Source organism: Anabrus simplex, chromosome X (genome assembly GCF_040414725.1).
Source record: "Anabrus simplex isolate iqAnaSimp1 chromosome X, ASM4041472v1, whole genome shotgun sequence".
NCBI classification, from domain to species: Eukaryota; Metazoa; Arthropoda; class Insecta; order Orthoptera; family Tettigoniidae; genus Anabrus; species Anabrus simplex.
The window spans coordinates 106,428,401-106,456,283 of record NC_090279.1 but is presented as its reverse complement, the minus strand read 5'-3'; the positions used below and the strand labels follow the sequence as shown (position 1 = coordinate 106,456,283).

The following is a 27,883-nucleotide window of genomic DNA, read 5'->3' as shown; positions in this document are numbered from 1 at the left end:
TTTCAGGCTAGTGCTCTTGCCAACATTTGAAAGCACTCACAACACTGCAAGCAGACGGGCAGGCGATGTGTGTAAGCTATTCAGCCAAGGTGACCTTATAGTTACGCCAGAGGCCGTGAAGGCCCAGTCACTGGCGATACCAGTGTTACAAAATAATGAAATAAAGCAGAAATCCGAGTCATTTTATGCTGTAAGAAAGAAGTTAAAATGTGACAACCTCTACAGTTTTAAGAGGCCTTTTAGAAACATTTCCAATATGGAGTTCAGGAGGTTTAAATTATGTGATAAACTCACGAACTGGGAATAACATCAGTAAGGTACAGCACAAGCAGCAAATACTACATTAGTCGCGACAAACTGAAAGAGATGCCTGTACTTACAGTAAATGTGTAACTAAAGTGATTTGGAACTTCGTAGCAGCACCTTAGTTCTCAAGAATCACCGCGTACGGAACCAATGTTGAGATTGGCGCATGTTCACCCTCCGCACCCCTTACCCTGACAACCATAGTAGATGCATTTGCAATGTTCTTGTACTTGAATCTTGTATAGTAAATACTTATGTCCTCACTCGTGATGAAACTCCCTGGCCATTTAAAGGCTAGCTACTATCATCGGACGCCTTATAAGTTTCAAATACTATTTTAAGATATTCAGTGAAAAGGGAAAGTCACATAACACTGAAACATTGTGCAAAATCAAGCAGTAAACTTCCTGAATTTTGTAAATATATTTTTTGCTGAATAAATAACAGGAATGTTTAAAAAAGTGGAAATACTGGCATTCCCATCCAAGGAATGGTAAATCATAGCCTGTACACTTAAACCCTGTATCTTTGTAAACTGTAACATAAAGTGTTAGTTTGTATGAATATAAGAAAATAAAACTGACTGTTTATATTGAACACAGTATAAATCACTGCAATATCTTGAAAAGGTCAGTTTCCTTGCTGTTAGAGTGTGCCCCAATCAACATTTTGCTGAGCAGTGGAGGAGAGTTTCGTAGTTACAATCGGACTTCCGTGCAAAGTGTGATCACTCACTCGCTTCACTGTGACGTATATTTGCTACGTCACGCCAGCCCGGCTGAGCACCTCTGCTCTAGACTCACCACTCCGACTTTTTAAAAGAAGAAAATACTCTTTTTGGAGCATTCATTTGAAGTTCAAAACGAGAGGAAAGAACATTTTCACAAATGCATAAATAACATGGCTGATAGTTGTTAAAGGCTGAAATACATGACCCCTGAATTTTGACAGCAGGTACTGAAATTAAATAAGAATGTGATACGTCAAGATACGAGAGTGTGCATACCTCATTTCAGAAGTTGGCACATCTGGTTGAATTTCAGAAAGACTGTTCTGCATAAATTAGCAGCAAAAGTGTTACCATAACTCTACTGGGGCTTGAAATTAGTTTTCATGATACAGGCACGGTCAAGTTAGATTAGACGGCACTATTTGAGTAAGAAAAGTGAAACTTTGCTACAGAAATCTACTAATGTATTTTAATTTTTAAGAATGAAAATTGAAGATAGAGTCAGAATTAGAAAATAACAAGCAAGCTGCAGTAGGTAATTTATCCACAAAATTTTAAACAAACTGACCTGACATTTCATTCCAAACCTTGTATCTTTTCTCACTATTACAAAGAAGTGCGGAAGTATCACTGTTGCACATACTGAACAGCAAATGTATATATCATCATGATATGAAACGCATCCGATTTTCAGAAGCAATATTTTTGCGGGAAAAATGTGTGGATGGTATTTGGGTTTATTCATCTACTGAACGATCAACTAAACTATACCTAATCTGACCAAAATAACCATGTAAATTACTGAAAAAGTTGTCAATAAATCAACAGAAACACATGAATGTTTACTGCCATTCACAGTGTGAACAAAATGACAAGCGCATGTTTCAAGTTCAAAGAAAATGTACAAAAACAAGCTGTCTGAAAATCCTATCGAGCATAAAGACAGAACTCCTTGCAAACTCGAGCCAACTAGCAAGTTAATACTGAACTAATTCAATGGCAGAGTAATGACCGATTGTTAGTTTCTGCATGAAACAGGGATAATGGCAGATTGCTACCTCGAAAGTGGAAGAGTGAAAGCTGGCAATCATTCAATGTTGATGTCTATTATGTTTCAACTTATTTATCTACCGAACTATCAACTAAACTATATATCTGACCGAAGAAACTATGTAAATTACTGCAAAAATTGTCCACTGCACCTACCGTCAGCGTCTGCCACCACACTATCGTTCTCATACGCCTCTACCATGAGAATTTTCTTCATCTTGCGGTAATTCAGGTTGTCGAGTTCCCGTACGGCCGCTTTGGTCCTCTGGATCAGGTCGATTAGCACGTGTGGAGACCGTGGTCGGGTCACCATTTGGTGCTGCAATCATACAACACCAAAGTAACAAGCTAGGACAGAAACTGAAAGACATTTGAAACTGAAAGGCGTTGGTGGAGAGTGGTTCAATGAACAACATGCAAATATATCAAGTCAGAAATATTTCTGCATTAACTCAGTAAAATTTACTAGTTCCATACCCTTCAACAACATGACAGACTCATAACTTTACAACAACTTGCAGTTTTACACAACTGCTGATCATGGCCATGAGCCTGGATATGACTTTTAATTTCAAATATCTCACATTTATTAACAAGGATTTGAACTGCAATTCCTGTAACAATGCCACTCAGATATCAGGCCCCAAACAGAAACTACACATACTTGCCACAGAATAGACTGAAAAGAAAATGCATTTCAAGCATTATAGGATACCTACCGTATTTCACGGCATAATCGTCGCCACCGCGTAATCGTCGCATCCTTTATTTTCAATACAAAAATCGGACTTTAAACCTGTAATTACATAATCGTCGCACGTCCAAATTTTGTTCACTAATCTGGTTAAAAGGTAAATGGAACTGCAACGTAAGTTGCACATGAATGCGCAATTTAAATACGTGTATGGTTTATGGGCAATTTGGCAACACAGTCACGTTTGCGACATGTTGCACAACGTATAAATAAATAATACCGGTATACTGTATGTACGACGCATGGCTTACCGGTAGACTATCGGCAGTTTGACAACGTGGTCGCGAGACAGTGTACTATTTATTAACCACCTACATATTATGAGTTCCCATTTGAAATACGTAAGGCTGTAAGATATCGCTTATCGGCAACGTCGCCAGGAAATACCGGCTAGGTAGGTGAATGGACCTCGAACCAGCCCTCAGAAACAGGTAAAATTCCCTGACCCGGCCGTGAATTGAACCCGAGGCCTCCGTGTAAGAGGCAAGCACGCTATCCCTACACCATGGGGCCGGCTCCTGTGTTATTGCGCACGAAGTGAAATCCAAGACGATAACGCAGATTTCCACGGAATTATTCAGCCGAATTATTTACGATGTCTCGGTTGTCATCGCTAGACTCTTATCTTACTACTACGTCATAAGTGTCCGGGCATGGGATGAAAACTTTTATCCAAGCAGTCAAGATGATTATTATCCAATGCTATTAAAGTTTTATTTTATAAACTCGTAGTAATGTAATGTAAAATCATCAATAACTGGGAAGAAATATTAACCTAATTACCGTATGTTTAAAAGAAATTGAAAAAAATGAATGTTTGTTACTGACGTCTCGGAATACAGTCAACTATACAGTAGATCTACACCGCGCTAGCTAGAGCTCCGGTTTGCGAGGTTTGCGCAAGCGCAGTAGTGTGTCGCAACCAACGAGCTAAACTGATAAATTGTTGCATGCTTCCTTGCTGCCTAACAGTATTGGCTGCTCTGGAATGGACAGATCACAGGTGCATTTATTTGTTTCAGATTTACGTGATTACTGTAGACATGTGTGCGTGAGAATTTAAGTTTTTAATTTGTGTTTTGGGTGTTTGCAGAAATAATTTGTTTTAATAGTGAACAATTACGGAAAGTCATTTATATCGCAAAACATTAACGTGTGAAGCATTTATAAGCGATTATGGATAAATATAGAAACTATTCTGCGGGCTTCAAGCTAAGCGTAATTGCCTTCGCTGAACAGCACGGGAACAGAGCTGCAGAAAGAAAATTTTCTGTGAGTGACAAGTTGGTGCGTGACTGGCGGAAAGTAAAAAACAAGCTAAAAAGCACAAACCCTTCTAGACGCGCGTTTAGAGGTCCTAAAACAGGGAAGTTTCCTATAATTGACGAAGAAGTGTTCAGGTACGTCAGTGAAATACGTAACAATGGCTGCAGTGTATCATATGAAATGTTACAAATTAAGGGACAGGAGGTAGCGCGCAAACACAACATACCGGTAACTCAGTTTAAGGCGACTCGTGGGTGGATTAAGGGGTTCATGCGACGACACAATCTGTCAGTGCGAAGGAGAACAACACTAAGCCAAAAGTTGCCTGCTGATTACACGGACAAGATTGTAAATTTTCACCGATTTGTCATACGTTTGCGCAAGGAAACTTCGTACTTGCTTTCTCAAATCGGTAATGCCGATCAGACTTCAATCTTTTTTGATATGCCTCGCAACAGCACTATTGCGCTAAAAGGATCACGGAGTGTATTAATGAAAACCAGCGGTAGTGAGAAGTTGCGATGCACGGCAATGCTAGCCATTACAGCTGACGGGAGAAAGTTGCCGCCTTACATCATTTTCAAGAGGAAAACGATGCCTAAGAATATACAGTTTCCCCGTGGAATTCATGTACGAGTGCAACCAAAGGGTTGGATGGACGTAGAACTCATGCTGGATTGGGTTAAAACTGTGTGGAATAGAAGACCTGATGCACTACTAAAACAACCAGCTCTGCTTGTTTTAGATAGTTTCCGAGGTCACCTCGTGAACGAAGTGAAGCAAATTCTCACTACAAATAAGACACGACAGATAGTCATTCCTGGTGGCCTAACATCTGCGTTGCAGCCACTAGACGTATGTGTTAATAAACCCTTTAAAGACCGTTTACGTCGATTTTACAACGAGTGGATGATGAGCGGCGATCAGCAATTGACGCCCGCCGGCAATATCAGGCGTCCACCCTTGGACTTGTTATGCTCGTGGGATCTTATACCACCTGAACTAGTCTCCAAGAGCTTCAAAAGGACTGGGATTTCGAATGCACTAGACGGTTCCGAAGATGACGCAGTGTGGCAGGGAAACGAAGAATCTGATACTGGTATTAACAGAGGCGAAGACGGCGCATCAGATAGCGAAACCTGCGATAGCGACACCGAAGATTTGGAATAAATTGCGTACCGGTAAGTCCGCATTTCACAACAAAGCGATAATTTTTTGCAAGTGTAATATTTTAACTTTAATACTCAAATTAATGACAAATTAACTTAATACGTTAATTTTTATTTTCAGGTTGGAAAAACGTTTGCCGAATTGTTGCGAAAAATTATGAATTTTGTTTTAGACTATTTTAATTATTTTGATGTATAAACGCGAGTATTATGTGCATCTTAAATTTGTATCAAATACAATTTAGTTATAAATACATTTTTTGAGTAATACAAATACTGGTATTAAATATTCATCGTATAATGGTCGCACCCTACAATTTTTTTCGAAAATTTTGGTATAAAAAGTGCGACGATTATGCCGTGAAATACGGTAATTTAAAAAAAAAAAAAAAAAAAAACACCACCACCACTAGTACCATTATATTTTCATAAACTGCACAAGTCATTAATAATAATAATAATAATAATAATAATAATAATAATCGTATGGCCTCAGCTACCGTTTGCAGACATTTCGATTTGACGCCATCTGGCTGTCTGCTCGTCAATTTCGACGTTCCGGTTTACTCTGTCTGCCATCTAGTGGACCTAGAGTAAACCGGATCTCTCTTGGGCGTCTATGGCTGAGATTTAATTAATTTTGTCGGGTAAATACCAAATGTATCACCAGAGTTCTTTTACATGCCGACATCGTACGACATGGAGTGTCGAATGGACTTTTTTCCGCCCTTCAAAAATCCGACTACCTCTGCCGGGTTTGAACCCGCTATCTTGGGATCCGGAGGCCGACACTCTACCACGGATCCACAGAGGCAGCTACAAGTCATTAAAGTTCCTAGAGAATGTATGTCCAACCCTTGACCCATTACTCTGGGGGGGTCGAGTATGAAGCGAGATGAATCTTCAATGTTGATAAACTTGACCATAATATGTGCTGTATTTATTCGTGTATTGACTTGTCTAAACCTATAAAAATTATTTAAAATAGCATTAAGATTGTCATTAAAAACTGTACAACACAAACAATATGTCATATCTGATGAAGAAAGGGCAGCCAGGTCAGCCAGAATGAAGAGGTTTTGGGAAAGGAAGAAGATGATGCAAGCTAAATCTTCAGTTAATTCTTTGTTAACGTAAATGTATTTGAGTTTGATTTAGGTGCTCCAATGTGGGCGTAAACTATGTAAATAAATAATAAGGTTGAATCCGCCTTGTCAATACACTTTTTATTCCCGACGTCAACCTCATCAGAGGAGTTAACGAGATGAAATGAGTAGTATAATTGGACAGTTCGGCCGCCACCTCTACCTCCGGCTCCCAGGGGCCCGCTCCACCTCCGCAGCCAGAGGCTTCTTCCAGTGCTGCCAACTTAACCTTACTAGCGGAAATTTGAATTGGTCTACAAGGCCATGTGCTTTTTTTGATAGCCACCTGCTTTTTGACACACAACAACGCATCGCTAACCTCAGTACTGCCATCTTAACGGACCTAAACCTCAATGCTGCCAACTTGACCTCACTAGCGCGAGATTTGAATCGGTAAACAAAGCTGCCATCCACCATCTTTAATCAAGCGAGCACCGTGCTGCACTCATTAGCTGAAATGTGGTGGTGGCAATTTGAAAAATTCCACATTCTCTTGTTTGGAAACAAACTCATGAGTTTTTTTGACAGCTGTCATCCACCATCTTGCATCACAAACCTCAGTGCTGCACGCTTTAGCTACATACCTTTGAAATGTGGTGGTGGCAAATTCTACGTGCTCTTGTTTGGAAACAAACTCACGTGACGTCTCAACCACGTGCTCTTGTTGGTAAACAAAGCCACGTGCTTTTTTGACAGCTGTCTTCTTGACGGACTCTAACCTCACTCTGAAGGACAATAGAGCATCGCTAACCTCACTGTTGCCATCTTTACGGCGGTAAACCTCAACGCTACCACCTTATGCATGTTGTAGCGCGGAATTTAAAATCCAACAACAGAACATCGCTAACCTCACTGCTGTCATCTTTAGAGCACTAAACGTCAAAGCTGCCACCTTTTGCATGTCGTAGCGTGGAATTTAAAATCCAACAACAGAACACTGCTAACCTCACTGCTGCCTTCTTGAAAAGTTCAGTGTTCCAAACACTAAAAACAATTAAGCAGATACTGATTTCTGTTAGAAAAACGCAACTCATCGCACCTCGGGGATTCTATTAGGTAATTCTCATAAGACGTGGCCCTCGGATTCCATTCCCTGTTATGTGTAGTATAAATGCCTTCGGTTCTGAACACAAAAAATTATTTACCAATAAAGATTAATTTGCTACACTTAAAGTAAATGCGTTCTTGCTGTTAATCGATGAGGGTGTTAAAAATGTACCAACTTCAGGTAACTCTTTCCGGAAGAAGGAGAGTGTGGTGAGGTGGTGGAGGAGCCCTTTAGCCTATTAGCTCTAGGAGGAGGAGGACGCAGTCAGGAGGAAGAGGTGGAGGAAACGTCCTTTTGTTCTGAACACATCAATCAATGTTCTAATCACATGTTGAAGTTAACGACATCGAGAACAGTGTTTGATTCTAGTCTTAATTACTTCTTTTGTAATCCAATCATCTTAGAACAAAAGCATCCCCTGATATGTTCCAAACACATGTTGTATCGAGTACAGTGTTCTATTCTAGTCTTGATCACTTATTTAGTGTTCTGAACACATCAAGCAATGTTCTAAACATATGTTGTATCGTTCCGCATGAGCTACACGCTTGTAACCCATGTCAACAGATTGACTAATATTTCATGTTACATGTTTATGCGATAACTTGTTCGACTGCTAGGGACTTAAATGTAACCAATGTATTTCTTATAGCACCAATCGTTCTGTTTAATTTTACTCTCCGCGTTTGCGATAATAGAACAGGGTTTGAATCTAGGTTTCTTCTATTGTAACTAAATCAGATTATTGTTTACCGAGCAAGTTGGCTACGCAGTATAGCTTTTTCTGTAGTTTTATATTTTCGCAAAAGACGAATGATAGAAGGTAAATCATTTGAAGTTGTACTTTTGCTATATCGTTTACCGAGCGAGTGGGTTACGCAGTATGTGCACAGTGTGTTTTTTATTTTTTACACTAGGCGAATCATCACTTTTGCAATATCGTTTACTGAGAGTTAGCTACGCAATATGTGCACAGTGTGTTTTCGATTTTTACACTAGGTAAATCATTGAAGTTGTACTTTTGCAATATTGTTTACTAAGCGAATTAGCTACGCGATATGCGCACAGTGTGTTTTTTATTTTTTACAGTAAACAAATCATTGAAATTGTACTTTTGCTCTGAACACATCAAACAATGTTCTGATCACATGTTGAAGTTAACATCGATTACAGTGTTCGATTGTAGTCTTGTCATGTTTCAATCTCAACTTCTTAGAACAAAGGTATCCCCTAACATGTTCTAAACACATGTTGTATCGAGTACAGTGTTCGATTCTAGTCTTAATCACTTATGTAGTGTTCTGAACACATCAATCGATGTTCTGATCACATGTTGAGGTTAACGATATCGAGTACAGTGTTTAATTCCAGTCTTGTTATGTTTCGCAAGTCCACATATGCACAATGATGTTATCGCTGCACACACTTGCCTTCGTGATGCTGGTTTAAACTTGTTCGATAAAGCTATTCCTTGATATAGGAGGCAGAGGAGGAGGAGGAGGAGGAGAATGATGAGGCCTTAACAGCCTATGTATAGCCACTATTGTTTAAAGATGACAGCGGTTAAAATAATTTTTCAAATTGCCGCCACCACATTTCAAAGGTATGTGGTTTAGTACTATAAAGATACCTGCACGATGCTCTGTTGAATAAAGATGAGAGCTGTAAAAAAACAGCACATGGAATTTTCCATACGAGAGCACGTAGAATTTCAAATTGCCCTCTTACCGTACGTATAACAGCAGCCGCCATCTTTCGCAGTAGCCTCCAAACTAGTTTTCTTCATCAGAGCAGCCACCATCTTGTGTAAGCACCCCTAGGCCATATCATAAGGAGCTATGGATAGCCGCCATCTTGTAGAATTAGATAGCTGCCAATGCCAAAGTGCCTAAGTAGGAATCGAACCGTTGATCTCATCATTAGACTACTTTTTTATTATGCTATCATGTTCCTGATACTGCGAACCTAGGTATTAGGCAGAAAATTTTTGTATGTTTTGCTCTACGATGCACCATTTGAGATACTTAACATTTTGCATTTAAGCCCCAAATTTAATTAATCGAACCAGCATAGCATGTTATACTCTCTACTATAGCTAGACCTGATCATGTTACAAAAACTTGCTCCAAAAGAAGCTTAAACAGAGTAAATGCCAAAGGGCCTAAGTAGGAACCGAACCGTTGATCTCATCATTAGACTATGTTTTACTTATGTTATCATGTTCCTCAAACTGCGAACCTCGGTACTGGGCAGAAAAATTTTGTTCATTTTGCTCTACAACGCACCGTTTGAGATATTTAACATTTTGCATTTAAGCCCCAAATTTAATGAATCGAACTAGCATGGCACGTTAGGCTCTAAGTTAGCTTTCTTCATAAGAGCAGCAGCCATCTTGCGCAAGCACCCATAAAGCATCTCATAAGGAGTCGTGTATAGCCGCCATCTTGTGTCCGCCATCTTGCGCAAGCATCCTTAGGGCGTCTCAAGCCTTCTTGTGCAAGAACCCTTAAGGCGTCTCATAAGAGCAGCCGCCATCTTGCGCAAGCATCCCAAGGGCGTCTCATAAGAACCTATGTATAACAGCCATCTTGAGTAAGCACCCTTAAGGAGTCATGTATAGCCACCATCTTGTGCAATTAGCGTCGAGAGATGGCTGCTGTAGAATTTTTTTAAAATTATCCGCCACCATATTTCAAAGGTAAGTAGCTAAAGAGTGCAGCACTGAGGTTTGTGATGCAGCTGTCAAAAAAGCACGTGAGTTTGTTTCTAAACAAGAGCACGTGGAATTTGCCGTCACCATATTTCAAAAGGTAGAAGCTAAAGAGTGCAGCACGGTGCTCTGTTGATTAAAAATGGTGGATGACAGCTAACGGAACTTTTCAAATTGCCCGCTACTATGTGCTTAAGGTAGTGGCCATAAAGAGGGCAGCACGATGTTCTGTTGATAGCTGACGAAATTGCTCACAAGATAGTAGCACGGTGCTCTGTTGATTAAAGATGGCAGATGACAGCTGTCAAAAAAGCACGTGGGTTTGTTTCCAAACAAGAGCACATGGAATTTGCCGCCACCACATTTCAAAGGTATGTAGCTAAAGAGTGCAGCACTGAGGTTTGTGATGCAACATGGCAGATGACAGCTGTCAAAAAAAAGCACACGAGTTTGTTTCTAAACAAGAGAACGTGGAATTTTTCAAATTGCCGCCACCACATTTCAACTAAAGAGGGCAGCACGGTGCTCTCTTGATTAAAGATGGCTGCTGTCACGTGGAATTACCTGCCACCACAATTCAACCAACGAGTGCAGCATTGCGCTCTGTCGATTAAAGATGGCTGCTGTCAAAAAGCATTTTTCAAATTATCCGCCACCACATTTCAAAAGTATTTAGCTAAAGAGGGCAGCACGGTGCTCTGTTGATTAAAGATGGTGGATGAGAGCTGTCAAAAAAGCATGTGGCTTTGTTTACCGATTCAAATCTCATGCCAGTAAGGTTAAGTTGACAGCACTGAGGTTTAGGCCCATCAAGATAGCAGCACTGACGTTAGCAATGCGTTATTGTCTGTCAAAAAAGCACGTGGATTTGTTTACCGATTCAAATCTCGCGCTAGTGAGGTTAAGTTGGCAGCATTGAGGTTTAGGTCAGTCAAGATGGCAGTACTGAGGTTAGCGATGCGTTGTTGTCTGTCAAAAAGCACGTAGCTTAGTTTATGAATTCAAATTTCGCGGTAGTAAGGTTAAGTTGGCAGCACTGGAAGAGGCCTCTCACTGTGGAGGAGCGGGCCCCGGGGAAGACCCCTTGGGAGGAGGAGGTGGAGCAGGCCCCTGGGAGCCAGAGGTGGAGGCCGAACTGTCCAATTATACTACTGAAATGAAAGACGCGATATATATGATACGAACGGACAGGGTGAAACCGGGTGCCGACACTTAGCCTACTCTTGTCGAATAGCACCAAGGGGTCTGCTCAAGACTTTACGTCTCCATCTGATGGACGAATCGCCACCAACAGCATCATATGCCCTCGATCGACTTGAGCACTGCGGAAAAGTATAGAATTGAATCCATGCTTTTGGCACGCAATCTAGTGATTAGCAATTGTATAGTGCCACCACTTCTTTGAATGATTTGGCACCACGTTTTGTGTGGTCTGCCTAACTTCTCTGCCTGCCTCTGGGTGGCTCCGAATATCGACTGTCTGATAAGCAAAGAATATGGCCTCCTAGATGCATGTGACGTTCTGCCACACTATCTTGCGATTTCCTGGAGCTACTCTGTCTCAAAATATCCTCACTGGTGACTGTCACGGCAAGACATACCCAAAATTTTGTGTAAACAAATTAGGTAGAACATGCTGAATTTCCATGCTGTCTACGCCTTAACTTTTCCACGTTTCACTGGTGTAGATAGCTGTTGGCATGACAAGTGTTTTAATTAGTTTGAGTTTCATCTTTTTACCGACTTCTTAAGTGGACCACATGAATCACAAGCAATGAAAGACTGCGAAGGCTCAGACAAATCTGTAGCCGACACTGTCATCGTGTGATGAAATGCATAACAAAATCAATGGTAAGGATAAACAGCAAAGGAGATAAAATAGTCCTGTCCGACACGTATCAATAATGAAATTTGCTATCCTACTACTGGCCCTCACGCAACAGGTGTTATGATACAGGTTTTTGAAGGCATTGACAAATCTGGGATACCACAGCTTCTTATGATGGATGTTCTATGAGTACCAATGTATGCTATCAAAAGTTTTCTTGAAATTGACAAAATTGAGAGTAAATATCTTTTTTGGAACTCCATACTTGGCGCCAGTTATTGCAGGTACTAAATTTGACTTTCTTGGGGATATTTCCATAAACACCTTTCTGCCAATTGTCAGGGCACGTCATGTGCACCTAGTCTGGTATACTACCACATCTTCTCCCACCAGCCTTCAAGAATTTTGCTGGAATCTGGTCTCTGCCTGCAGCTTTATTGTTCTTCGGAGCTCTGATAGCACATCTTGATTTCATTGGTTTCAAACATTCTCAACTCAACGTTCAATGGTGCAGTGGTGTCCGCAGTGCTGAAGTCTCGGGTCACGCCTGGGGCTGGTTGGTTTAAACCTACTAGAAATGCTTCACCCACCTCCCCTCCTGTTTTCAATCAATCAATCACTCACTCACTCACTCACTCACTCACTACTGATCTGCATTTACGGCAGTCGCCCAGGTGGCAGATTCCCTATCTGTTGTTTTCCTAGAAACTGGAAATTTATTGAACATCTCCCCTGGTAAGTTATTCCAATCCCTAACTCCCCTTCCTATAAATGAGTATTTGCCCCAGTTAGTCCTCTCAAATTCCAACTTTATCTTCATATTGTGATCTTCCTACTTTTAAAGACACCACTCAAACTTATTCGTCTACTGATGTCCTCCCACGCCATCTCTCCACTGACAGCTCGGAAAATACCACTTAAGCATAAAATCACAAGGATAATTTAATAAAACCACCTATTCAATACTTTCCATGTTTAATGTGGTTTGAATCTACATTAATTTATGTAGACTTATCAGGTACACGTTTCACCCATTATTTGGGCATCTTCAGCCTGTATACAACCTTTAGGTCGAGGTTCAGGACCTTATTTAACCATATATAGTATAATATATGAATGTTAATTATCTCTTAAGACTAACATGCGAGGATAATAATTTTAAAAATGAGAACAATACATAAATGTAACATAAATTAATGGTGTTTTAACACAAAACTTGTCGGTCCTATTCTATCTAACTTAAAAATATGTCCAAAACTAAAATGGATCTCCTCTAACATAAGTCTTGGGTAAAGAGGATTTGACCCACCTATATCATTTTCATGTTCTTGACGTAACCAATGTTGAAATGTGTTGTCAACCACAAGTGGAGATTTAAAACTGATTGTTATATGTAGACTCAAGATTGTTGTTGTGAATGAAACTATAAGCGTCTTAGCTTCGGATCTTATGTGACAACAAGGAATTTTAAAGAGTACAGTCTTAGGCTGTTTCTTAATTTTAGGCTGCTGCTTAATTGGGAAGGAACATCCTAGAAACTTAATACAGTCTTGTATGAATATCAGAATGATGTGTTGCTTGGCCTTTGGGAGGGATCTTAAGATTATCTGTAATGAAGTAAAAAAAAAAAAAAAAATTAATCGACAATTTAGAGCACGTATTCATACCTGCCAACTTTTAGAACCCAAAAATAGGAAGATTTTTTTAATTCTTGGATTTCATCACGTATATTTCACCAGTCAACGTGAAAAATAGGTCAGGATAAAAAGCATACATATCTACAGTTACAACGCGAATTGATCATTAAATTTAAAATCTTAAACTATGAAAACATAAAAAATGGTTACAAGAAAATGTACCTAATCACTCTCATTTATGACACATACGAATAATAATATTTATGTCACACCGGCACACACAACAAAATCCATAATACCATATTTTCTCGCGTAATTAACGCACTTTTTTTGACGAAAAATACAGGCGAAAACTGTGGATGCGTAAATTATTCAAGGAATTCCGATCTTTACAAATTATTTATAATTCATTTACATTTAAAAGATACATCAAATATAATATAATAACAATTGGTTCAACTCATTTGCAATTATCGTCATACAGCGTAAAATTCCGGCGTGAGATTTTTTCTGAAAAGTCAAATAGGGTACATTAGGTAAGTTAGACACGTGGGTTTGAAGTACCGACACTAGAAAATATTCTTCTCATTACGAGCTGAAAATACGACCTGAATGGCATACTGAAAAAAAAAAAGAAAGAAAACTATCCAACACGAGAAGGACCGGGCATCGAAGGAGGGACCCTGCTACATTACCCCAAACCGTTCGTATCCAATCTTGTACGAGTGACGTGTCCATCCACCCTTTCTGTTGAATACGAACGTGGATCACTCGCGGAAATTTTGCTTTAGGCATTGTTTTTCGTTTTAGAACAATGTAAGGTGTAAGCTTTCTGCCATCAGCAAGCATTGCAGTACATCATTGTTTTGGGCTTCCGATAGCGCGTACGATAACACCATATGTTCCTTTCTTATCGATTGTTTGACTTTGTGGCGTACGGAAACTGATTGGCGTCTGACGTGCGCTTCCTATAAAGGGAGATCAAATATTCCTTCATTTCACGCTTCTTAATCACAAAGCGATGGCAATGGTTGAAATCATTCGTCATTTTTTGGCATAATGTTGTTCTTCGTCGAAGAGAAAGTTTATTTCTCTTCAGAAAATTAATGAAGCCTCGGCTAACCTTCAAATCTGAGATACTGATTCCATGTGCCGCGGCTATTTCTCATTCTTTAAAACACAGCATTTCGTGAGAAACGGCTTATCCAACATTGCGCAACAAAATCATATATTTAAGCAGATAATCCTCTACTTGCAGAAACTTGCCGCTTTTTGGTCCGCGAAATGCTTTGGGAGACTTGTTGGCCACGTGAAGTGCACTTCTGTTACCGCGGTAGCGCACGTTTCATTTGGACACTGAATACTTGCTGCCCGCTGCTCTATTTCCGTATGTTTCGACGTAAATGATCACCGAGAGTTTGTATGATGCAGTATTACTGGAATACTGTGGACTGAAACAATTTTGAGATCACAGAATGTCCCGTACCCGAAACACTCGTAAAACTAGTGCAGTGGGATTTCCTGACGGCTACAACACGTTGCCCTGTGTGTGGAATGCCTGTTTCGCGATAGGAAGCCTGCTACTTGAGTAGTTGGCATCTTTATTCGAAACGCATCCGGAGCTGAGTGATGGATGTTCGAAGTTGTGGGTGCGTCAAATACGTGGAACATTTCTTTTTCTCCACTTTGGACCCAAAATGATTGGGATGCGTAAATTATGTAAAGGCGTTAATTACGCGAAAAATACGGTAGTTTCCCTTAAACGGTAAAATGAACGGAAATTTATAGGTATCTCTGAACACTTGGAGATAACGTTTGTTATATTTTTTGGCCATAACGAGAAAAGAAAATGCCAGAAACTGTCATCGACAAGAACCCCCTTAAAAACATTCAATTCATTAAAATTATGCACTTAAATACGCGAAACTACCACATGCAAAATAATTCAATATGTCCCATACATTATTAACAAACGACTTTGACAGAGGGGGGAAAAAACACGTGGCCTACCATTCCGACGAAACTGCGCACAGAAACGCTGTCAACAGCGCGCGAACAGCACAATAAACTCGTTCTTTCGTCCCGATTAACTGAGTCGCTAGCGCGCGATAGCCTCTTGCTTGCAGGACGATTGCCGCCCCGAATCCCCAGCTGCATAAAGCGCACACGCTGTTGTGGTGAGCGGGAAACACGATATACGAAGGCGACGGACGAAACACTCACGAAATAAAGCAACAAATAAATACGCTTGAAAATACGGTTTAGTAAATTACACAAGTACGTAAGAATTTATCCTTTATCGAAGGGGAAGAGTATTGGCGGTACTAGAGGTTATATTAGTCAAAAATCGGAAGAAGTAAAAATAAATCGGAAAATCGGAAGACGAGTTAAAACCGGAAAGTTTCCGGGTAAATCGGAAGGGTTGGCAGGTATGCGTATTGTAACAAAACCTATTAAACTAACACATCATAACTGCAAAGTGACTTCAATTCATACCAGGTGGACCTGTCTGTTCTGGCAGCGCCTGCTTTACTAACATTTCTACTCCTGGTGTTATATCGGTGCGGTAATGGAGGGGCGGGGCATGGAGAGAGAGTGGGGGTAGGCTGGTCTATGGGCGTAAGTGCTTTTGCTGGAGGGGAGTTTCTAGAAGCGGTATGGATGGGCTTAACGTTTGGCATGGTGGATGAAGCATTTGAGTGTGGAGATTTAAATAAATGAGGGATTTTGTTCTGATTTGAATTCAGGATATTAATTTAGGTGTTAATTGGTACAAAGGATTTTAAATTTCATTGACATCATTGAGATTTTGATTTTTTATTATAGGTCTGGTCCAAAAAAAATTTGTAGATTTTCCACTTCATTCATTAATTTACCTATATTTCTAATGATGGTAAGATCTTTCTCTATGGATGTAAAGTGATGACCCGTTCCTCTCATATTATGTTTTATGTTTTTAAGCGTTATAATGTTCCAAATATCTCGTGTGAAAGCTCCGACCAGTTTGACCTATATAAGAAAATCATACTTGTAACATACCACTTAGTCGAGCAGCTCGTCTCCTTTCTCCCAAGTCTTCCCAGCCCAAACTTTGCAACATTTTTGTAACATTACTCTTTCATTGGAAATCACCCAGAACAAATCGAGCTGCTTTTCTTCCTATGCCAAGAAGATTTTGCCATTCTTGTTCATAATGGGAACATGTGAGCTGCTTCTTTCATTGGTTAATTTGTGAACAATACAACAGAGCGTCTTGGTGCCATTCCCATAGGTTGCCTCTTGTGCTTCGGCACCCTCCTCCTCCATCCGCGTGCTCATGTCAGCCCAGCAGCTCTCCTTGACCCACCAGTTAAGTTTCGGTATTCATCCGCTGCTACTATTCCTTTGAATAATGTCTCTGTTTTCATCTCTCCGACATATCAAGCCCTCAATTAAAAATAGGAAAGAATTTCCACCAATCAATACTTGTTTATTGCTTATATTAAGCCACAGGACCGGTTTCGACCCCATATACAAGGTCATCTTCAGCTGAACCATGAATACATATTTATATGATGAAGCTTTGATTAAATTGCATTGTCAAAGGAATTTCATACGATGATGTGCATTTAGTCATATACAAATGGGGCATGTCTTTACGTGAATTGGCATATATGTCAGTATGTACAATATTGCAACTGTATGTCTAAAATATTATGTTGAGGTCCTAAAATTAGTGTATAAAACATATCTTCACTTAAACTAACATATATATATGTACAGGATAAAATACAATATATAAAAAACATTTCGTGCACATGAACATTCGTGTCTTGCTTGTTGGTCAATTCATCAACTCTCGTATTTAAGTCCCATTTGCAGTTGTACACTCAGCTGCTGTTCTTGGAGTTTAAAAGATATGGTTGTAAAATTGCATGAGTAAAAGATTTAGTCTTCAAGTGGGATAAAACAGTTTCCAATTTAAAAAAAAAAAAAGTTGCCAGATGTATGCATAAAATTCTGCTAAAATATGTTCAGCTCTGCTATGTATGTTGCCTTATGTTAGAATCAAAACTTGTTGTCCTGTGGCGTCCGTAAAATTGGGTTCAAAGTAATGGCTCCTTTCCCATTTGTAGCTGTGCAATGGCGTTATGTTTATCTGTGGAAGATAAGATTGAGCTATGAGAGATATTATGTTGGAGGAATGTCTAAAGGTTATGGGTGTAAATTTGAATATGTACTTACTATTGTTGGTGTAGCCGAGTTGCGTTTGACGTGCGAGCTTGTAGTGTACTACTTCGTGTTCTTGGGCTCATACTAGCTGCTGTGAGGGGAAGGGAAGGAGGGGTAGGGAGAGTTGTTGTTGTTGTCGGGGTAGGGGTGGAGCTGGGTGTGTTGTTTGATGTTTTTCTGTTACGTGTCGCATTCTGTTTGTCAATTAACTTAAGGTAAGAGTTTTTTAGAGCGGGGATAACTGTATTGAAGATGATGTTAGTTTTTTCTGTGATTTCATTTGTTGTAATTTGGATTGGTGTACTGATCTAGAGTAATGTAGTTTTTGTCATCATCCATAATAGGTCCACAAATGAAACTGATATATTAGATAAACTCAACACAATAGATTCCCATATAAAATTTACCATGGAAACCGAAAACAATCGCAATCTGAACTACCTGGACATAACGACAACTAGACTTGATGACCACCTTTCTTACAGAATACACAGAAAACCCACGCAAACCTCAAATACAATTAAAATGGATTCCGTTCACCCCAATACACACAAAAGAGCAGCCTACTATAGCATGATACACAGAGCATTCAATATACCGTTAACAAAAGAAGATCTAAACAAAAAATTACAACTAATTCATGACATAGCTAAGAACAATGGATACAAGAAAGAAATGGTTAACAAAATCATTCACAAAATAAAATCCCAACCCAAAACCAAACTAACAAAAGTAGACGAGTCCAAGAAAGATTATGCACTATTCACCTTCAATAATGCACACATATACCCCATAACCAACATTTTTAAAAAACATAACCTAAGAATAGCTTTCAGAACTACACACGATAGTACCAACATCATACACAACGTCAGAACAATCAATAGCAACAACAAATACAACCACTCAGGGGTATACCGTATCAAATGTAATAATTGCGAGACAAGCTATGTCGGACGCACCGGTAGAAACTTCCTAACCCGATATAACGAACACATAAATGCGGTAAAACACAATCATTTTTCCTCAATAGGACATGTCGCAGACTATAAACACAGTTTTACAAAGATCGATAACGACATGCAAATCCTAAACATAAACCCCAAAGGCCCCCTGCTCAACATAACAGAAGAATTTTACATTACTCTAGATCAGTACACCAATCCAAATTACAACAAATGAAATCACAGAAAAAACTAACATCATCTTCAATACAGTTATCCCCGCTCTAAAAAACTCTTACCTTAAGTTAATTGACAAACAGAATGCGACACGTAACAGAAAAACATCAAACAACACACCCAGCTCCACCCCTACCCCCACAACAACAACTCTCCCTACCCCTCCTTCCCTTCCCCTCACAGCAGCTAGTATGAGCCCAAGAAGAACACGAAGTAGTACACTACAAGCTCGCACGTCAAACGCAACTCTGCTACACCAACAATAGTAAGTACATATTCAAATTTACACACATAACCTTTAGACATTCCTCCAACATAATATCTCTCATAGCTCAATCTTATCTTCCACAGATAAACATAACACCATTGCACAGCTACAAATGGGAAAGGAGCCATTACTTTGAACCCAATTTTACGGACGCCACAGGACAACAAGTTTTGATTCTAACATAAGGCAACATACATAGCAGAGCTGAACATATTTTAGCAGAATTTTATGCATACATCTGGCAACTTTTTTTTTTTTTTTTTTTTTTAATTGGAAAGTGTTTTATCCCACTTGAAGACTAAATCTTTTACTCATGCAATTTTACAACCATATCTTTTAAACTCCAAGAACAGCAGCTGAGTGTACAACTGCAAATGGGACTTAAATACGACAGTTGATGAATTGACCAACAAGCAAGACACGAATGTTCATGTGCACGAAATGTTTTTTATATATTGTATTTTATCCTGTACATATATATATATAAGTTAGTTTAAGTGAAGATATGTTTTATACACTAATTTTAGGACCTCAACATAATATTTTAGACATACAGTTGCAATGTTGTACATACTGACATATATGCCAATTCACGTTAAGACATGCCCCATTTGTATATGACTAAATGCACATCATCATATGACATTCCTTTGACAATGCAATTTAATCAAAGCTTCATCATATAAATATGTATTCATGGTTCAGCTGAAGATGACCTTGTATATGGGGTCGAAACCGGTCCTGTGGCTTAATATAAGCAATAAACAAGTATTGATTGGTGGAAATTCTTTCCTATTTTTAATTGTGTAATTCGTCAATACAGAAATGAAGATTATAGATTACGATATCAAGCCCTGTAATTGTCAATAAGTTTCCGTCATCTTGAATCCATTATTCCCTATTTGTGTCTCGCCTTCAACCAACAGCTTCCTCAACAATGGCTCGTTTGAAGTCCATCCATTGACCCCTGATCCTGCAGCGTTGGATGAAAATGTTTGGTTACTTTGAATTGGAACTGATTAAGAACAGCAGGATCCTTTATTTCCCCGACGGTGAAGGGACATACTGATTGGTGTTGTACCTTCTTTGGCCTGAAGCAAAATGTAGTAGTGACTAGATAGTATCGTCAGCCAGTCTCCCTTTGATGATACAAATGGCCAGTCGAACAGTTGATCTTGTCTGTGTGTTGTAAGTGTTGAACAGCGATTTATATATTGAGACTTACATAATTGTGTTATAATACATTTATGTTATTATAGTGCTACTTTGTATTACTATTATGGAACCCTGCCGGAAGAAAGGAAAGTCTATCCACAGCGAAGCTAGGGAGGTTATCAGACATGTTATCCAAGAATGTGATGAAGAGGCACGAGAAGGGAAACTGTTTTGTGTGTCACCAAGAAAAGTGACATAGGGACACAAGGATTGATGAAGCTAATTTAGGCCTACATACTATTGTTTTAATGTTATTTTATTTCATAGTTTTGTCTATCAAAAAAAGTGACATAGGGGCACAAGGATTGATGAAGCTAATTTAGGCCTACAGACTATCGTTTTAAATGTTATTTTATTTCATAGTTTTGTCTATCAAGAAAAGTGACATAGGGACACAAGGATTGATGAAGCTAATTTAGGCCTACAGCCTATTGTTTTAATGTTATTTTATTTCATAGCTTTGTGTGCTACTAAAAAAAAGTGACATAGAAACACAAGGATTGATGAAGCTAATTTAGGCCTACAGACTATTGTTTTAATGTTATTTTATTTCATAGTTTTGCCTATCAAGAAAAGTGACATAGGGACACAAGGATTGATGAAGCTCATTTAGGCCTACAGACTATTGTTTTAATGTTATTTTATTTTACAGTTTTGTGTGCTACCAAAAAAAAGTGACATAGAAACACAAGGATTGATGAAGCTAATTTAGGCCTACAGACTATTGTTTTAATGTTATTTTATTTCATAGTTTTGCCTATCAAGAAAAGGAAGTAAGATGGCGACTACTGTGTGGGAGTCTGTGATATCCGTAGTAGATAATGGTGTAAGATGCAGTGAAAAATGTGGCAAATGCAGAAGAGTAGTTAAAAATGGGATTCTATGTCGTAAGTGTGATGAATGGTACCATTTTCGTTGTGCAAATATTGTAAATAGGACTGATATTGAAGAAAGTGAGTGGCTGTGTCCCGAGTGTAAACAAACCGATAGTGAGGCAGAACAACAAGAACGAGAGACATATGAAACTATAATTAAGATTTTAGGAGTGCTACAAGAAGATTTATGCGCTCTGAAACATGAAAATGAAAGCTTAAAGGACAGAATAAAGAAACTGGAAGATAAAGAAGACATTGGAGAAGAAAGATCGCCATGGACGGAAGTGACGCATAGCCATTTTAGGCCTAATGTTAAACATATGGGAGAAACTACGTACAACTTAAAACCGGGAAAAAACTCTTTGCAGTGCCAAAATAGATTTCAGTTACTTCAGCAAGTTCCAGAAGAAGACATACCAAGTTTTCCAAATAATTTTAAATCCAGTGGAGGTAACCTACAGAAGAAGAAAACCAACCGATAGTCAAGATCGCCAAAGATTCATCTCTACGCAGACAGTCAAGGGCGGGGTATGGCAGAAGGCATCAAGGATGAGCTGCAGAATCCAGAAACTGAGGTTTTAGGACTAATAAAACCAGGTGCCAAAACTGAAGACGTCCTTTCAAGTTGTGATCCTGTGTTAGAGAAGGACAATTATGTGGTAATTGTGAGTGGTACAAATGACATTGCTGCAAATGAAGGTGAGGAACTAATTATGACTCTCAGAGGTAAGATTTCCAAACTACCTGACTCAAAAGTAATTGTAGTTAATGTGCCACCTAGGTATGAGGACTCATGTGTGAACAAAGCTGTACATGATGTAAATATAAAAATCAAGAGATTATGTAAGAGTTTTAGAAATGTCTATGTAGTAGATACTTTAGGTCTTGGCAGGCAAATGTTTACTAGGCATGGGTTACATCTGAATGGTAATGGAAAAGCAAATCTCTGTAGACAAATTGCTACAATTATCAACAGAGATTTGCAAACTAATCTGTACTTAAGAAAACCCATACCACTAAACTGGCACATACAGGGAAACTTGCCAGAAAACCCAGACCCTTAAATCAAGATCTATGTACAAGGATCTGCGTTCCAGGGACGTTCTCAACTCATGAGTCAAATGTTACCCAATTGCAACAGTCAAGTTTTAGGGAGGAAGGAGGTCTGAGATTGCTCTTGGTAAACTGTCAGAGTGTAATAAATAAACAATTAAAATTCGGTACATTGATGGAATCTTATGAGACTGATATGGTGATAGGAGTAGAATCCTGGTTGAGAGAAGGGGTGGGTAATAGAGAAGTATTTCCAGAAGGGTACACAGTCTATTGTAGAGACCGAGGAGATAAAAAGGGAGGGGGGGAGGGTGTTTATTCTGGTGAAGGAAACTTATTGTTCACATGAATGGTTTACTGATGAAAGGGATGAAATATTAGGGATAAAATTAGTTTGTCATAATATGAAGGAGGTGGGAATTATAGGAACATACAGGCCTGGAAGAGAGGAAAGAGACATGGAAATGTTTGAGAAAATAATAGATTATACTCATAAAAACAATAATAATGATATGGTAATAATTGGGGGAGATCTAAACTTGCCTGAAGTTGAATGGAATGGAGCTGCAAGTGAAGCCCATGAACAGAAACTGGCAAATAAGTTAATTTGGGAGGGAGGATTTACACAAGTAGTACAAGAACCGACTCGTCTCAATAACTTACTTGATGTATTCTTGGTTAAACCATGGGAAATTGTTGATAAAACTGAGGTAATTGAAGGAATAGGTGACCATAAGGCTGTAATAATGGATGTAGGACTGGTACCAAAAAGGCTTAATAAGAGGGTCACACAAGACAAGAAATTATACAGAAAAACTAAAGATGATGAATTTGGGACTTACCTTAAATCACAATTCAGTTGTTGGATAAGTGAAGGGAGTAATGTGGATACACTTTGGGCTAAATTTAAAGGAATCATTTGGGAAGGAGAGAAGAGATTTGTACCTGTTAAGGGTAAAATGACCTCAGACCCTGTTTATTATACAAGGGAAATAAGAAAATTAAAAAGAAAATGTAGAATAGTAAACAGGAAAATCAAAGAGGGTAGGGAGAATAGAGAAACTAGAAAACAGCTAATGAGGGAACTGAATAGAGTGAAAAAGGAAGCAAAAGAGAATTATATGAATGGCATTCTTCAAGAGGGTAATGACCACAAAGGGAAATGGAAAAAGCTGCATTCATATATTACGAATCAAAAAGGAAAAGGAATCCAAATTCCTACAATGGTGGGAGAAGGGGGTGAACACTATTTAACAGATACTGAGAAAGCAAACCTCTTCAGTAGGGAATTCAGAGATTCAGTAGAAGATTGTCAGGACTTGGAAACCATAACAGAAGATAGAGAGGGAGAGACACATAGGGAAACAAGAAGCTTCTCATTCACAAATGAAGATATTTTCAGAGAAATCCAACTGCTTCAGCAAGGAAAAGCAGCAGGAAGTGATCAAATTACTGGGGAGGTATTAAAGACAATGGGGTGGTATATAGTGCCTTATTTAAAATTTCTCTTTGACTATGTCATAAATAATAGTGTAATACCAAAGGAATGGAAGGAATCTATAATAATACCAATTTATAAAGGAAAGGGTGATAAAAGGAAACCAGAGAACTACAGACCAATCAGCCTGACCAGTATAGTTTGTAAAATACTAGAGAGTTTAATATCAAAGTACATCAGAGGGATATGTGATGATAAAAATTGGTTCATGAGGAGCCAGTATGGATTTTGAAAGAAATTTTCTTGTGAGGCACAACTGGTGGGATTTCAGCAGGACATATCAGATTAGTTGGATTCAGGAGGCCAGTTAGATTGCATAGCCATAGATCTTTCCAAAGCCTATGATAGAGTGGAACATGGAATATTATTAAAGAAATTGGAGGGAATAGGATTGGACGTAAGGGTTATACGTTGGATAAGAACATTTCTAAATTCAAGGGTTCAGAAAGTCAAAGTAGGAAATTATATATCACAGGAAGAGAAAGTTTGGAAGGGAATTGCACAGGGTAGTATAATAAGTCCGTTACTTTTCTTAATATACGCAAATGATTTAGGGAACAATATAACATCGAAAATAAGATTGTATGCAGATGGCATAATTGTTTATAGGGAAATAAATAACACTGAGGATTGTTCAGAATTACAAAGGAACATTGAGAGTATCCAAGAATGGGTTGAAGAAAATAATATGAAGGTTAATGGAGGCAAATCAACTGTTACAACATTTACAAACAGGAGCTTTAAAACTGAATTTGAATATACTTAGGATGAGGTAGTTATCCCTAAAGATGGCAAGTGCAAATACTTAGGTGTGAGATTTGAAAGTAATTTGCACTGGAAGGGTCATGTTGATGACATTGTTGGGAAAGCATACAGATCGTTACATGCCATAATGAGGCTACTTACAGGATGCAACAAAGAATTAAAAGAAAAAAGTTACTTAAGTATGGTTCGTCCATTATTGGAATATGCAAACAGTGTTTGGGATCCTCACCAAGAATACCTAATAAAAGAACTAGATGGTGTGCAGAGGAAAGCAGCAAGGTTTGTAACAGGGGATTTCAGGAGAAAGAGTAGTGTATCAGAAATGTTAAAGGAACTTGGTTGGGAACCTTTAAGTAAGAGAAGGGAGAAAACTAGACTTATAGGATTATATAGAGCCTATACAGGAGAAGAAGCATGGAGAGATATCCGTGAGAGGCTTCAGTTGGAAAATAATTATATTGGTAGAACTGACCACAAGTACAAAATTAGAAGGAATTTTAGCAGAAGCGATTGGGGTAAATTTTCATTCATTGGGAAGGGCGTGAAGGAGTGGAACAGTTTACCAGGGGTAGTGTTTGATCCTTTACCAAAATCTGTACAGATATTCAAGAAGAGAATAAACAACAACAGAGAAAATAAATGAAATATATTTGAGGGCATTCGACCAGTGCAGGATATTGTAAATAAAAAATGTGTGTGATTAAATTAATTCCATCCCCTGGTCTATGGAGTTTGGACAGCCCAAGTAGGGGACTGCCTGTAGGGGTGAAGTACAGTGGGGACTTCGAGGGCCCTGGGACCGCTACGGTAGCTGTGAAGGCCCTTCAGGAACTCTGAAAAGTGGCAGCAAAAGGGGCTCTGGTTAAGACGCAGCAGGTCGTTATGCTACTTATGTTCCAAAATGGGTAAAATATAAATATGTAAATAAATTCAATGTTAATTTTAATCTTATACCAGTTGTATATTATTATTAGAAGTAATTTCACATACTGTATATGAGTTGACTATGTTTGTAAGATATTATAAGTAGAATTTTGTAAACAATATAAATTTATTAAGGATGATGTATGTGTTTAATAGAACAAATTGTTGTTGTTTGAGTCATCAGTCCATAGACTGGTTTGATGCAGCTCTCCATGCCACCCTACCCTGTGCTAACCTTTTCATTTCTACGTAACTATTGCATCCTACGTCTGCTCTAATCTGCTTGTCATATTCATACCTTGGCCTACCCCTACCGTTCTTACCCCCTACTCTTCCTTCAAAAACCAACTGAACAACTCCTGAGTGTCTTAAGATGTGTCCTATCATTCTAACTCCTCTTCTCGTCAAATTTAGCCAAATAGATCTCCTCTCACCAATTCGATTCAGTATCTCTTCATTCGTGATTCGATCTATCCATCTCACCTTCAGCATTCTTCTGTAACACCACATTTCAAAAGCTTCTATTCTCTTTCTTTCTGAGCCAGTTATTGTCCATGTTTCACTTCCATACAATGCCACGCTCCACACGAACGTCTTCAAAAACATCTTTCTAATTCCGATATCAATGTTTGAAGTGAGCAAATTTCTTTTCTTAAGAAAACTCTTCCTTGCTTGTGCCAGTCTGCATTTTATATCCTCCTTACTTCTGCCATCGTTAGTTATTTTACTACCCAAGTAAAAATATTCATCTACTTCCTTTAAGACTTCATTTCCTAATCTAATATTTCCCGCATCACCTGCCTTCGTTCGACTGCACTCCATTACTTTTGTTTTGGACTTATTTATTTTCATCTTGTACTCCTTACCCAAGACTTCATCCATACCATTCAGCAACTTCGAGATCTTCTGCAGTCTCAGATAAAATAACAATATCATCGGCAAATCTCAAGGTTTTGATTTCTTCTCCTTGGACTGTGATTCCCTTTCCAAATTTCTCTTTGATTTCCCTTACTGCCTGTTCTATGTAAACATTGAAAAGGAGAGGGGACAAACTGCAGCCTTGCCTCACTCCTTTCTGGATTGCTGCTTCTTTTTCAAAGCCCTCGATTCTTATCACTGCAGACTGATTTTTATACAGATTGTAGATAATTCTTCGTTCTCGGTATCTGATCCCCATCATCTTCAGAATCGTAAATAGCTTGGTCCAATCAACAAATTATTAGCGTAAATTGTATAATATTGTATTCTAGGAAAATTTTCTTTGTCTCTTGTTAATTTAAAATTTAGTGCTTGACAATAATGTATTTTAGTGTACCATTTGCCACCGAGGTAGACACCTCATTTGCAAATAAAGAGATTTTGATTAGATTTGATTTGATTTGAAGTGACAGAGACACAAGGATTGATGAAGCTATTGTTTTAATGTTATTTTATTTCATAGTTTTATGTGCTACCAAAAAAAAGTGACATAGAAACACAAGGATTGATGAAGCTAATTTAGGCCTACGGTCTACTGTTTTAAATGTTATTTTATTTCATAGTTTTGCCTATCAAGAAAAATAACATAGGTACCCAAGGATTGATGAAGCTAATTTAGGCCTACAGACTACTGTTTTAATTTTATTTTATTTCATAGTTTTGTGTGTCGCCAAGAAAAGTGACATAGGGACACAAGGATTGATGAAGCTAATTTAGGCCTACAGACTATTGTTTTAATGTTATTTTATTTCATAATTTTGTGTGTCACCCAGAAAAGTGACATAGGGACACAAGGATTGATGAAGCTAATTTAGGCCTACAGCCTGTTGTATTAAATGTTATTTTATTTCATAGTTTTGTGTGTCACCAAGAAAAGTGACATAGGGACACAAGGATTGATGAAGGTAATTTAGGCCTACAGTCTATTGTTTCAAATGTTATTTTATTTCATAGTTTTGCCTACCAAGAAAAGTGACATAGAAACACAAGGATGTATGAAGATAATTAGGCCTACAGTATTTTAAAATATTTTGTGATTAAATAAAATTCTATAAAATTGAGTTCGTCAGTAAACTAACTCGTCGAATAATGAATAAATTCCCTCCCCTCTCACCCATTTCAGATGGTACAGCACTGGATTTCTGAGCGTACAATATGTCTGTGGGTTCGACCTCGGCTAAGTGCAATGGTATCTGAAGGTGCTGAACTATGTCAGCGTCGTGTCGACAGCTTTATCGACACATAAAATAACCCTTGCGGCACAGAATTCG

At 38.6% G+C, this 27,883-nt stretch overlaps 1 protein-coding gene across 3 annotated transcripts in view; it reads right to left on the bottom strand.

Moving 5' to 3' along the window:
* Tao (Serine/threonine-protein kinase Tao) overlaps positions 1-27,883 on the bottom strand; it is a 549,291-nt gene that overhangs the window by 338,609 nt on the left and 182,799 nt on the right. For all 3 annotated transcript variants that reach the window (XM_067158891.2, XM_067158894.2, XM_067158892.2), the window contains exon 7: positions 2,243-2,405. In XM_067158891.2, coding sequence (XP_067014992.1) covers positions 2,243-2,405 — 163 coding nt within the window. The remainder of the gene's footprint in view (positions 1-2,242; positions 2,406-27,883) is intronic.